At 42.2% G+C, this 13,483-nt stretch overlaps 1 protein-coding gene across 1 annotated transcript in view; it reads right to left on the reverse strand.

The window, feature by feature from the left end:
* Positions 1 to 9,201, reverse strand: part of APOB (apolipoprotein B) — a 47,408-nt gene extending 38,207 nt beyond the window's left edge. Inside the window, exons 1-6 of the mRNA XM_081856634.1 lie at positions 9,067 to 9,201; positions 7,116 to 7,151; positions 2,336 to 2,451; positions 1,592 to 1,737; positions 561 to 714; positions 219 to 374 (exon numbers count right to left, since the gene is read on the reverse strand). Of these exons, the coding sequence (XP_081712760.1) occupies positions 219 to 374; positions 561 to 714; positions 1,592 to 1,737; positions 2,336 to 2,451; positions 7,116 to 7,151; positions 9,067 to 9,121 (663 nt within the window). The 5' untranslated portion in view covers positions 9,122 to 9,201. The remainder of the gene's footprint in view (positions 1 to 218; positions 375 to 560; positions 715 to 1,591; positions 1,738 to 2,335; positions 2,452 to 7,115; positions 7,152 to 9,066) is intronic.
* Positions 9,202 to 13,483: the final 4,282 nt, after the last annotated feature.

Here is a 13,483-nt window from a genome sequence, read left to right on the forward strand (position 1 = left end):
GGATAAGAATTTGTTGAATTGATTTGTTAAACTGGAAGACAAGAGGGGGAGGGGAGGGGAAGTCCTGGTTATTGGAAAAAGATTATAAATTGGATTTAATTTGTTTTAAATTGGAAAACTTTAATAAAAATTATTTTTTTTAAAAAAAGATAATAATATCCGGAAGCTGGTAGTATCAGAAATACAAGCTAGTCTAATACTCATTTCATGCTCCTTACCAAGCCTTTAACGAGGGCAAGTGGGCTGACATAATTTCTGATGGGGCTGAAGTTTTCACAGGATTTCAGGTTTCTTCTGACTGCAATGTCTGCCGCGTTGCTGCCTTTCCTGCTTCTTATTTCAATGTCGCTGTCGCATTTTCCATATACAGTATCCTAAGGGGAGGAAAATATACATATTGTTTGCGTCTCCAACATCATTTGAAGCCTAACTGAGAGACTTCCCTGATGATCCAAGGTTGGCTTTTCCATTGGGAGAAGGTCCTTTCATCTTGGCCATTCAGCTAGGTTTCACTACATAGATGAAAGGAAAATAAAGTGATGGATGACTATGCAACTTACCATAGAGAGTGTTTGGGAATTGGCGTCTGTCTCCATGGGCACCATGAGAGCCGAGATTATTCCTCTCTTGATGTTGAGTATGTGCATAGGCTCATTGTCCTCAGGGTACAGCTGGAAATTCTTCCCATCTTGAACACTGAATTTCAGCGCATACCTGTGCAAAACAAATAAAAACAACATTTAGGGGAAGAAATGCAGATGTTCCAGCTTGTCAATATTCTTTTCAATTGTGGTGGCACTTTAGGACACTCTATTCTACTCCATTCCATTTCCTCTCCCTTCCTGACAGCTCTGTGTTTGTGTCCAAAATATGATTTCAAAAATCCTAACGAGACAACTATGAGGTGAGCATTTAGATTTGCTCCAGTATCTTGTGTTTTAAAATTAACAATTCACTCTCTAGTTGCATCTTGGAGACACCACTGCTCTGTGCAGCTGCTATCATTCTTGACAGATGGCAGAAATTACAAGAACTATGGCCTCTGAATAATACTTGTTAGGCTAACAAGTAGATAGAGAACTGTCATGCTCATGTCTAGCTTGTGGACTTCCTCCAGGCATCTTGTTGGCCACCATGAAAACAGGAAGTTGGAGAAGATAGGCCTTTGGCCATTATCACCAGGACTCTACTTATGTGTTCTTAAAGGTAAAGGGACCCCTGACCATTAGGTCCATTTGTGGCCGAATCTGGGGTTTCGGCGCTCATCTCATTTTATTGGACGAGGGAGCCAGCATACAGCTTCCAGGTCATGTGGCCAGCATGACTAAGCCACTTTTGGCAAACCAGAGCAGCACACAGAAACGTCGTTTACCTTCCCTCTGGAGCAGTACCTATTTATCTACTTGCACTTTGACGTGCTTTCGAACTGCTAGGTTGGTAGGAGCTGGGACCGAGCAATGGGAGCTCACCCCGTCACAGGGATTCGAACTGCCAGCTTTCTGATCAGCAAGTCCTAGGCTCTGTGGTTTAACCCACAGCGCCACCCGCATCTTAGGGCTCATTAAATATAATTTAAGACAGCTTTTCTTACTGGGACATGTCAGCAGCAAACTTATCCAAGTTCCTTGACTTCTTCAGTATAGGCCTTCCCTCAGGGTCAATTCCAGACACCTCCCGGAGGGAGCAGTGGCTTGTCCTGAGGATGAAATTGCATAGTTGTGGGACTTCCAGCTCAACCTGAAACAGAAAGAATGTGATATAAGCCGACACGAGATTTTCTGCAACCAATTAAATTAACTGCAGGTTGAGGGATTCTTATTAACCAGTGATAATGTTCTCTTAGTTTTGGGTGGATGGCTATGCAGTGTCAGCAGAAATGATGCCGGTGGCTTGGGGCAAATAAACTAGCAAATAAGCAGGAATGGATTAGAATCCAAATCAAATGGGCAACCTTTGATTCCCAGATGGTAGAAATGAGAGACACTGGTGTTAGGGGCTATATATTCAAGGGCCTGGAGTCAAGAAAATAAATAATTGAGATTGATGTAATAGAGATTCAGAACTATTCTCAGGCTTCTACCAATAGATAAAGCTTGTTACCAAAGAACGTAACCTGCTTGTTTTTCTCTAAAAACGCAGTCGAGGCCTAGAGTCAATAACTGCAGCCAGCCATCTTCCCAAGCAAATTTTGGGGAGCAACTGGCTTCACCTCCAAATACTAACTCTCCACCCACCACAGTACTATTTGTATGTACTTTGCCACAGAGACCCTTGTCATTGTTCATGTGTCTTTCTTAAATATTTTTAATTGGCATTGTTCCTTCTTCCTTCTTACCTTACACTGAATTTTGGAGCCAGTGTGTGAATCTGCCGTTCCTGTTACGCCGCTTGCTGTGTCCGCTTCATAGTTATAGACATATTGCCTCAAGTGCTTAAATCTGGTTGTGTCTCCTACAAGGCATACATGAGGAAGTAGATTTTTATTAATTTTTGCATACATCTACGTAGGTGTAAAAACACTGCGGTATTCTCTTTCACACTCAAAGTTCCTTTGACTGCAGTCAGAAACTTGAATGAGGAAATGGCAATAAACTGTCAGTGCTGGATACAGGAAACTATCTATCTATTTGTAACACACTTCGGTATTTCTTATGAATTAGTTAAATGGCTCTGGGCGGTATGGTAAAACGCAATCAACTTTTAGGAGTGATGTGAAAGTGTTTTAATTCATTGATGGATTGTCCAGAAACTGGAGTATATGGCAGAGAAATGACAAATTTAACAAGCAAGGTGTCAACAGTATTAGTATTATAAGAATTTCCATAGAACTGTCACTGCGTGACCTACTTAACCTTTCTTGTCTCCTTTAATCTCACAACAACCTTCTGAGGTGGATTAGACTAAAAGATAGTCAAGTGTAGTGTTGTGGTTGCTATGTCGGATTAGTACTGGAGAGACACTGATTCAAATCCTACGCAGCTGTGAAACTCACTGGCTAACTTTGGACCGGTGAACACCCCTTTACCTAAACTACCTCACAGGACTGTTGTAATAAAATGGAAGAAGATCTATGTATATTGTCTCCAATCTCCTTAGAGAAACTGCAAGCGATAACAAGTAAGCTTCATAAATGCAGTCCTTTTTGCTGCTTGTGCCAGTTTATAAAGTGAATCACACTTTGGAATGCTGCAAGGAATTCGTGTTCTGTGATTGAAATCTATTGCACATCCCCATTTTTTTCAAATTTTTTTTTTTGAACAACTGCATTATATAGATACAGTGGTACCTTGGTTCTCAAACATCTTGGTTCTCAAACGCCTTGGTTCTCAAACGCTGAAAACCCGGAAGTAAGTGTTCTAGTTTTCAAATGTTTTTGGGAAGCCGAACGTCCGATGAGGCTATTGGCTGTTGTTTCTGGGACACCTGCACTCATCAGAAGCTGCGCCTTGGTTTTTGAACATTTTGGAAGCCAAACGAACTTCCAGAACGGATTAAGTTTGGTGCTTTTGTTTTTGCTATTTAATTTGCGTTTTTGTTTTTGAGGCTTTTTTGGTTAATTTGTTTTTGTGACTGTGTGGAACCCAGTTCAGCTACTGATTGATTGATTGTGTGACTGCGATAATGGATAAAAGCCCCCCATCCAAACAATGGCTGTCATCAGTGAAGGTAAGAAAAAATAATAATTTAAATTTTTATCATCTACAATACTGTCTTATTTACTTTATAGTACAGTACATTGATTACCGCTTTCATTTTCTGGATCAATGGCCTCGTTAGTTAATAAAACTCATGTTAAATTGCTGTTTCAGGGGTTGTTGTTTTTAAAGTCTGGAACAGATTAATCTGTTTTGCATTACTTTCTCTGGGAAAGCACGCCCTGGTTTTGGAACAGACTTCTGGAACAGACTAAATTTGAGAACCAAGGTACCACTGTAGTAGGTGGCACAGAACAACCTTTGTGTAAGGTGTGGACTGGTTTTGGACTGTCTCATCAGTCTGCCCTCAACACCACAGACAGCATATACCACATCATCTACAAATAGATTTCAAACCACTGTTGTGTGCTCTTCACAACTTTCAGGGCACCTTTCTTTCCCTGTCAGTCGAGAAATGGAAACCTGACAAAATTCAACATCATTTCACTATGATTATAAAGAGATAAGGACAGCAAAGTGAAGGTATCCCTTCAGAGTGAATTTGGAGTTTGCTGGTGTGTGTTGTTTAAATTTGTTAACATGCTAGCGTAATACAAAACAGAACCAGTATTTTCAAACAAGAGAGACACAAACGCCTGCATGTTAACTGGGATCCTGAATGTGCTCTCACATGAACAGGGGTCCTGAGGTCTGGATCCCGAGGGATGGGTCGAAAATAGGATACCTACTGCACCCAGACTTGTGAGCACTGGACTTTTGCTGCATGAACACAGTATTGAAAAGATGGCCAGCACACTGAGTTGTACAAGTGCAGCTGCATTCTTGGGGGAAACTCATTCCAGACAGTCCCTTTCTCTGCAGCAAGCAATTGGTGCTACCAGCTCCAACCATTTGTTCATCTGCACAGATTTTTGCTCATTGCAATTACTTTGCAGCCCACTGCAGTTAAGTAAGAGGATCTCTGGTTCCAGCCCTCTGCCAACAAACCACTTGGTACATATGGATGACTAAGTGAAACCAATCAACTATTAGCGTTTCAGCCACCAAACTGACATTTAACCATATCTAGTCCCGTAGAAGTCCACTTACTCCTATAGGATAACAATAGGTCTTGCTCAACTGGCTCATCCAGACCCATCAAAATCCTCATATTACCACTGAATTGGAGCAAATGGTAATTAGGTTTCTGCAGACTGGAGTTTGCCCCAATTCAGTGGTAATATGCAAGCTTTCCCGGGGGAAAGAACCAAGATCACAAAAAACCCCACCAGCTCAAAAACACTGGGTAGCACAGCACAAAACAAAATCTAAATGAGCCCTACCTTTTACACAAGCTGAGCTAAATTTTACTCGGAGTAAACCTATTAAAATCAATGGACCTAACTTAGTCATGTCCATTAATGTCAGTGGGCTTTCTCTGAGTAAAACATAGTTGATCGCCACCCAAGACAACTTTTTCCTATGCTCACTATATCACTGAGCTATCCAGGAGAGAATTAGTATTTACTTTACTAATTCCTATGTACTATTAAATTTAGATACAACATCTGTAAAAACTTTGTTTTTATGAAGGTATATACACAAAACAAGATAAAACTGAGAAATGCTGCAAAATGCGTAACAGTTCTCTAAGCTGGGATGGAAAAAGTAAGTTTGGCAGCAATCCTAACTAGGTCTATCCAGAAGTTTGTCCCAGCACCAGATTTAGGGAGTGCGGACAGCTCTCCCGCACAGGGCACTAAGCCCAGAGGACCCCAATTTTTGGCCTAGAATAGGGCTCCATATTATGAAAGATTACCAAAGTTCACCCCGGTAGGGCCTACTGGATTCCATGGGGCCTATTTCCAGGTAAGTAGGGTTATGATTGCAGCCTAAGTCATGAGTCTCTGCAGACGGCGCTAAAACACCATATTAGGAAAGCAGAGCTTATCAAGGGACAGAGAGAAAAACACCAACTCAGCAGATACTTTGACCCTCAAAATGAACATCAAGTATCTAGCGAAGGAGTTCAGGACAAACAAAGTACTTTACAAAGGTTGCTCATAAACACTTCCTGATCCCTTGACCCTGTCATTTTCAGGCTACCCACTCCAATGTTTTATTTTTCGGCAAACACTATATACATTTTAAGGAGTGTCTGTGATTTGGGACATTTGCAAGGCAATGGTGACAGTCAGAGGAAGGCTACTGACGGCCAACATTCACTGAGTTTTCAGGCATTCAGAAATGTTGTCTGAAATTAATGGAATTTGCATATGAATGTCAAAAACACATCACATTTCAGACATTCGCCAAGACACTTTGGTACATTCTGATATTTGGGGTAACACTAGCTAAGAAGTAGACAAAGAGTTCAGTCATTTGTATATATTGGATAATATAGACATAATTTCTCAGATCCACGCCTGTAACCCCCCACTACACCATAAAGAAATGAAAAGTTGGCTGACAAGAAGCAAGGCAAGACAAAGGGAACCCATGATTAAAAGTCAGAACCAAAACTGCTGCCTTTCACAACCATGTTGGAAGCTACGCTTCTCCTTTACAGTTTCTAAGTGCAAAAGAGTTTTGCACAAGTAAGGATCCCATAATATAATGGTATCATTTTGGGGTCATGTTTTACAGCAGGGGTCCCATGGGCCCACTTGCAAAGCAGAGAAACTGTTGTAGGTATATCACACACTCGCCACAACCAAGAATACAGAACAACCTGTTCTGTAGGCTACAGAAAAGTGCTTCTTTCAAGCTAACTTCAGCAGCGGAAGGAGGCATTGAAGAGTCACAGAAAGCCTCTGAGATCATATGTGTGCCTGCAGGCACCATGCTGGTGACCACTGTTTTAAAGGAAGGGATCAGGAAGGCATATAGGCATGCATGTAACCCCCCCTCCATGCACACAAACCCGCTTCACAACATATTTGGCAGGTATAAGAGCCAGCAAAGAAAAAATACTGATTGATTTTATTGAATTTATATACCCACAGCTCTCAGGGTGGTTCACAGAATACAATCAGAATATAAGACCACAAAATACATAATCAAAATAAAAACAACCACCACCCAATAACCGCCTGATTTGATCGTTTCTATTGACCCCCATTTCATGTTTCGGATAGGCTGTCGATCTTTACAATTTTGGAAGCACATCACACACATTTATGCATTTTGTCTATATTTGTCATCCTCCCCACTTCCTGACCCCCAAACCCCAATATCAATTAAAACTAGATATACTGCTTCAGGGAGGTAAATGGTTAGCAGCCCCTGCAATCATCCCTTTCTAGCCAGTTCTAGCCAGTTAGCAGTGCGTGATGATGTCTTCTTGGCTTGCCACTCAGAACTCTGCTACATATATTTATTTGCAGCATATGAAACCCAAACCCCAGAATTCATTGAGCAGAAGTTTCAAAAAACCAGGAAGAGAAGAAGAGCATAAAAGACCAGATAAAAATTGCTTACTTGAACAGCCTGGATTTGAATTTTCAGGCCCATCTTCTGCAAAATAAATTAAAACAAAGGACAACTTCAGTTCCAATTATATACCAGAGGAACAAAATACAGTACAGTCCCCTTGTAAACAAGCCGTTTATTGCTGTTGACCCACTTGAGCAGAAATGTTTGCTCAAGCAGTTTGTGGATTGAATGATAAAGCTGCGTTGACTCTGATTTTTGTCTTTGCTAACAAGTAGACAATTTATTGTGTTGGTGAGGGATAATGCTTCAGTCTGAAAAATACAGACCTTCAAGAGCGGCATGGCTGGTAAATGAATTTATTGCAAATAGTCCTCGTCAATAACTGTTCTCCATCAAAATATACATTCTCCATCAAAATATACATTCTCCATCAAAATATACATTCTGCCTCAGGCTGCTTAGACAACTGTCAGCTTTGAAAGGGTAAGTGCTGCTAAAATATGCTTCCTTTCCAAAGGCTGTTTTGCTATGAGAATGAGTATGTGATTTGCCATATGCTTCTCTGTCTGAAATGTTGAAAAGATCCATTTGTGTAGCGTAACATGCATATCAAACAGCTGATGAATCCACATTGTTGATCCAGAGAAAGCAATGAGTTACACTGAGCATCCAAACCCAGTGGAGAACCTGATCCTGCTAAAGTGCTATTTTCTTTAGTGAGTGAAGAAGAATGCAAAGGTATTAGATGCAGTCCTACTTTCTGAAGAATGCAGGTCCACCAAGCAGAAAGGGAAACTGAACCCAGAGGCAAGAACATCACTGTTTCTCTCCAAACAATGGGACTACTGAAGCAACTTTACATCCCAGTCTGAAGCATGCTGACAGAGCAATCCTACTCAGAAGTAAGCCCCACTGAGTACATTGTGTGTGTGCTCGAAATTCCCAGGTGATTGGTCATAGGACCATAGCCTTACTTTGAGGTCAACTGAAATCCACAGAGGTTTCATCTGGAAAAAATGTGTTTGGGATCAGGATGCCAGCCTGCGATCCTGAACCCAGTTCCATTTGTTTGAAGCCACTGACTTAAATGGGACTTTAAAAAGCAAAGGTAGCAATGTTAGTTTCAGTCAAGGGGAAAGCTCTCCAAAAGCAATGGTTGGGCAATACCTTTGCTAGGACTGATGCCCAAGTCTTTCTGGGTTTATTCTGATCCTAATGGGTCTTGCACCTTGGTAAATGTGTTTAGGATTGCAACAGCCTGATGGCCCAGTCCCATGCATGTTTAATTCTGGAACAGGTCCTGAAAAGTCCAAAGGGGGCATTCTCTTCTCAGAAAGCATGCATAGGACTGTTGCCTCAGTGCGTGTCCTTGGGACAAGATTGTAGCTTCATATTTCATCAAATGCTCTACACAGTGAGTTACACTGCGGGTTTAATTCTTAAACTGCAGAACTTGGAAAGATCATTCACTATTTAGTGACATTTTGGTTGTTTCAAATAAAGGTATTTTCCAATTAATTATGGGCTTTTTATTATGGTCCAACACATATTCCTTTCCATTTACTTTTTTTGATCAATGTCATAAGCCACATTGGAGACTCTGGTTTAAAAACAACAACAGCAGAATGCACTCTAATGAAGACACGAAGGAGCCTTTCAACAGACATGTATTTCTGTCACCAAATGCAATCTAACTTGTCACACCACAGCTGACAAAACCTCAACCTCCTCCTTAAAGGGGTAAAAAGCTAAGTAAGCAGAAAACACAGAGTGCCTGGTATGTGGAATGAACCAGGCATGTACCAGCAGAGTGAGCATGTCTAGATCAGATTTTCATAGATCCACAGTCTCATCAATAGATAACCATCCCTTATGGGAACAACGGGCCATTGCAGTCTATTCACCACTTCTCTATTAAATGCAATATCTAGGGACTGTCTTCAAAACGGAAGACCTTTCCGTTCCACCTCCACGCTAAATGGCAGAAGCTACTTACGTGCCAAGGCAGCACTGCTGAGCAGCAGAAGCAGCCAGAGCTGTGGGGGTCCCATGTTGACCCTGTGGCTGCTCTGCCCTCTCCTCTCCTTCTTCTCCCAGTCCAGCGTCAAAAGGGAGTCTGAGCGTCCCCACTTGGACCTGCCTTTAAATAGTCCGTGGGAAAGCAGCTGAGCCAAACGGTTTAGAAGTTCAGAGCAAATTACAAAAGGTCCAAAGGTTAGAGTCCTGGATCCTCTCCGCAAGAGCTGTGGGAGGCTCATCTGGGCTGGTTCAGGCAGCAGAAGTGTGCAAAAGGCATGAAAGGGCAAAACAGTCCCCTGAGCTTCCTGGTTCATTCATATGCCATCTTACAAATGCACCCGTTTACCTGGGTATCTTTTGCATACAATGTTGGGTATATTTTACAGACAGTATGATAGCGTTAGGCATCCCAAAGGACTTTCCCCCATAGCTGTCAACTTTCAGATTTGAAAATAAGGGATCAGCAGCCTCACCTGTCCCAGGGACAGTCTACGGGATATCTAACAATCCGGGATAGCAGCGGGAAATGGTGCTGGAATAAGGTAATTTCCCACAAAAAAAGGGAAGGTTGACAGCTATGCCTTTCCCACTTAACTGAGTGGAGAACTACATTTGAGGAATTAGGATCCTTGACTTTTAGGAAACATCTGAAGGCAGTCCTGTATAGGGACGTTTTTTAATGTTTGATGTTTTAATGTGTTTTTAACATTTGGTTGGGAGCCACCCAGAGTGTCTGGGGGGCATATAAATAATATAATAATTATTAAATTATTATTATCCTCGCCTACTAAAACTCTGAACTGGCTGGGATTAATATTAGAGGGCTAAGCATGTCTATCCCTAACTGGTCTACAAACAATCACAGGTGTAGGTATCCTTAGGCCAGTGTAGATTGTTTGGACCAAGGCTTTAGAATTGCAATTGAGATAATCAGTGCTCAACAGAATTCAAGGAAAAAACAAAATAAAAAAATTCCTTCCAGTAGCACCTTAAAGACCAACTGAGTTAGTTCTAGGTATGAGCTTTCGTGTGCATGCACACTTCTTCAGACACACGAAAGCTCATACCTAGAACTAACTCAGTTGGTCTTTAAGGTGCTACTGGAAGGAATTTTTTTATTTTGTTTTGACCATGGCAGACCAACACGGCTACCTATCTGTAACTAGAATTCAAGGAAGTTCATACCCTCCAACATTTCTCCAACGAAAATAGGGACGTCACATTCCATAATGATAAATTTACTATTTATATCCCACACATCTTATTGGGTTGTCCCAGCAGCTTCCAACATATATAAAAACATAACAAAAACGTTAAACATTTTCTGTAAACATTCCCTATACAGAATTGCCTTCAGATGGCTCGGGGGTCGGATAACTCCATACCCTCCAACAATTCTCCAGTGAAAGTAGGGACAGCCTACAGAAAAGCAGGACATTCTGGGAACAAATTAGAAACTGGGACGGTTTCTTTAAATCAAAGATGTCCCTGGAAAACAGGGAAAACCTTAATGCTGCTACATGAGAATGTTTTCATGTCATTTTAGTTACATTTATTCTGCTTTATTGTATGTTTACCATATATTACAGTGTTGGGCCTTTGTTGTGATTTCATTTTTGCTTTGGTTTATTGTAGATAGCTCAGAGCCTTATTTTTTGAAGAAAAGCAGCTTGTGAGCATATTATTAATCTTTTTCCTGCTCTTTCCTCTCTATATGAATGCTTCATTATACATTGAGAACATGAAAAAAGCAAAATATAAAATGTGTGTGTGGAAGAGAGATTGATGTACTGTTTGGTACAGTTTCAGTTTTTAAAAGAATTCAGCACATACTTAGAACATTTAAAATACAATACCAGATTTTCAAACTCATTCCTGAAGTCTTAATAAAAACCTATCCACAATTGTGGAGCAGTAAGCTTGTTTATTTTAAAATTTGATCGTAATGCTTGACTTATAAAGGCAACTTTGTGTTCAGCTAACCTAATTTGAAAGTGGTTGTATTTTCAAAGAAAAGGGAGAAATTTCAGCAGCTAATGACAGTGGTACCTCAAGATGCGAACGGGATCCATTCCGGAGCCCTGTTCGCATCTAGAAGCAAACGTAACCAGCGACGGCACATCTGCGCATATGCGCGTCGCTCTTCGCTGCTTCTACGCATGCGCGTGACATCATTTTGAATGTCTGCACATGCGCAAGCGGCGAAACCCGGAAGTAACGCGCTACGTAACTTCCGGGTTGCCATGGAGCACAACTCGAACGCGCTCATCCCGAAGTACATTCAACCTGAGGTATGACTGTGCATGTTACTTGCAAATGCACACATTAGAGCTCAGAGCTGGGTTTCATTTTAGACAAGCAGATAGCATGTGTGTGTGTGTGTTTAATCCTTTGTTCCACTCCAGTTTACCCTTCCTTCTCTAAGTGTTTGTTCATGTTACCACTTACTCCACATCCAGTGCAGTTTCACTTCTGCTTTTTGAAGCCACATTCATACGACGTTAGCCACAATCCGTATTGATCCTACAGTGTCTTGGCAAACCCTGCTGATTGATGCATTGTTTCTCAAAGCAGCTTCAATCTGACTAGCAAACTTAAGCTGTGTTCATGTTGTACTGAAGAATGGTGTGTACATTTGAGACAGCTGTCACACACGTGCAGATGGTTGCGCATACACAGATGGCAGCTTCATGAAAAGGTGTGGGGTATTGGTGGCTGCAGGGGCAAAGAAACCACAAAGGCCATGCAAAGACATCTCCGCCTCCTCTGTGATGTGTAATGTGCATATGTGGCTTGAAATGCAATAGATGGGAGGAAATGAACTCGGCACATATCCCAAATCTGCAACCCTAAACACACCTACTAGTGCAGGGGCAGGCAAACTTTTCCGCCGGCGGGCCAGATCACCTGCACGCTTGTGGGAGCGTGCACACCCGTGCGCATGCGCACCTGCCCACATACGCACCTGCCCACCGCTCTTTCCCTGCTGGTTTTCGGAGCCATAGCCGGAGGGGGAGAGGAGGTGTCTGCGGCTTCCTATTGGCTGCAGGAGCTTCCTGCAGCCAATAGGAAGCCGCAGACACCTCCCCCCCCCATGGTTCCAAAAGCTGCTCTTCCCCCACCAGTTTAGCTCTGTGTGGGGACTGACCGAGCGGGTGGCAAGGGCTGGGGGCCGGTTTAATGACCCCTTCAGACTGTATCCAGCCTGCGGTTGTAGTTTGCCGACCCCTGTACTAGTGTGTGTGTGTGTGTGTGTGTGTGTGTGTGTGTATCACTGAACTCATAAAGTTTGACTTCTAGGTAATACTTTGATTTGGGGTGCGGGTGGCACTGTGGTCTAAACCACTGAGCTTCTTGGGCTTGCCAATCAGAAGGTCAGTAGTTCAAATCCCCATGACGGCGTGAGCTCCCGTTGCTCAGTCCCAGCTCCTGCCAACCTAGCAGTTCGAAAGCATGCCAGTGCAAGTAGGTAAATAGGTACCGCTGCAGCAGGAAGGTAAACGGCGTTTCCATGCACTCTGGTTTCCGTCACGGTGTTTCGTTGTGCTGGAAGCGGTTTAGTCATGCTGGCCACATGACCTGGAAAGTGTCTGTGGACAAACACCGGCTCCCTCGGCCTGAAGGCAAGATGGGCGCCACAACCCTATAGTCGCCTTTGACTGGACTTAACGGTCCAGGGGTCTTTTACCTTTAATTACTTTAATTTAGTATTACTAAGCAGTATTTGTATGATTTGGCTTCAACTGACTTTTTTTTTTTTTAATAAAAAACATCAATTTAGAATACCATCCAAAATTAATCTCTATCCTCTCTGGGTAATTATTAATTGCTTATTAGTACAGTTGTACCTTGGTTATCGAACTTAATCTGTTCTGGGAGTCCATTTGACTCCTGAAAAGTTCCAAAACCAAGGTGCAGTTTCCGATTGCAGAGCTTCTTGCACTCAAGCAGAAGCCGTGTTGGAAGTTCAGCTTCCGAAAAAGTTTGCAAACCGGAACACTTACTTCTGGGTTTGTGGCGTTTGGGAGCCGATTTGTTCAGCAACTAAGCCGTTCGATAACCAAGGCATGACTGTAATTTGTAAATATTGGATACAACTGAAGTTCAGGGGCTTGAACTGAATGATTCTTAGGACTAATGCACTGACTTTCTACTTGTTGAAGGTAATAAAGCTATTGCCTACTATCCCACCCACTTCCAGACTGTTGCTGCATTCAGGTGGGATTCAAACACATTCAAATTACATAAATTAGGTTGGTTTAGCAGGATGAACGCTCAGCGATCATCTGGAAACTATCAATGTCTCATGCCTTCATTCCTGGTGGTGGCAGTGGAGCAAAGATGCAGTTAGCCTCTTGGTTTGTGTCCACACAGAGAGACTTGTCGCAATTGTT

This window comes from Podarcis erhardii (genome assembly GCF_964252035.2).
Source record: "Podarcis erhardii genome assembly, chromosome: 3".
Lineage (NCBI taxonomy): Eukaryota > Metazoa > Chordata > Lepidosauria > Squamata > Lacertidae > Podarcis > Podarcis erhardii.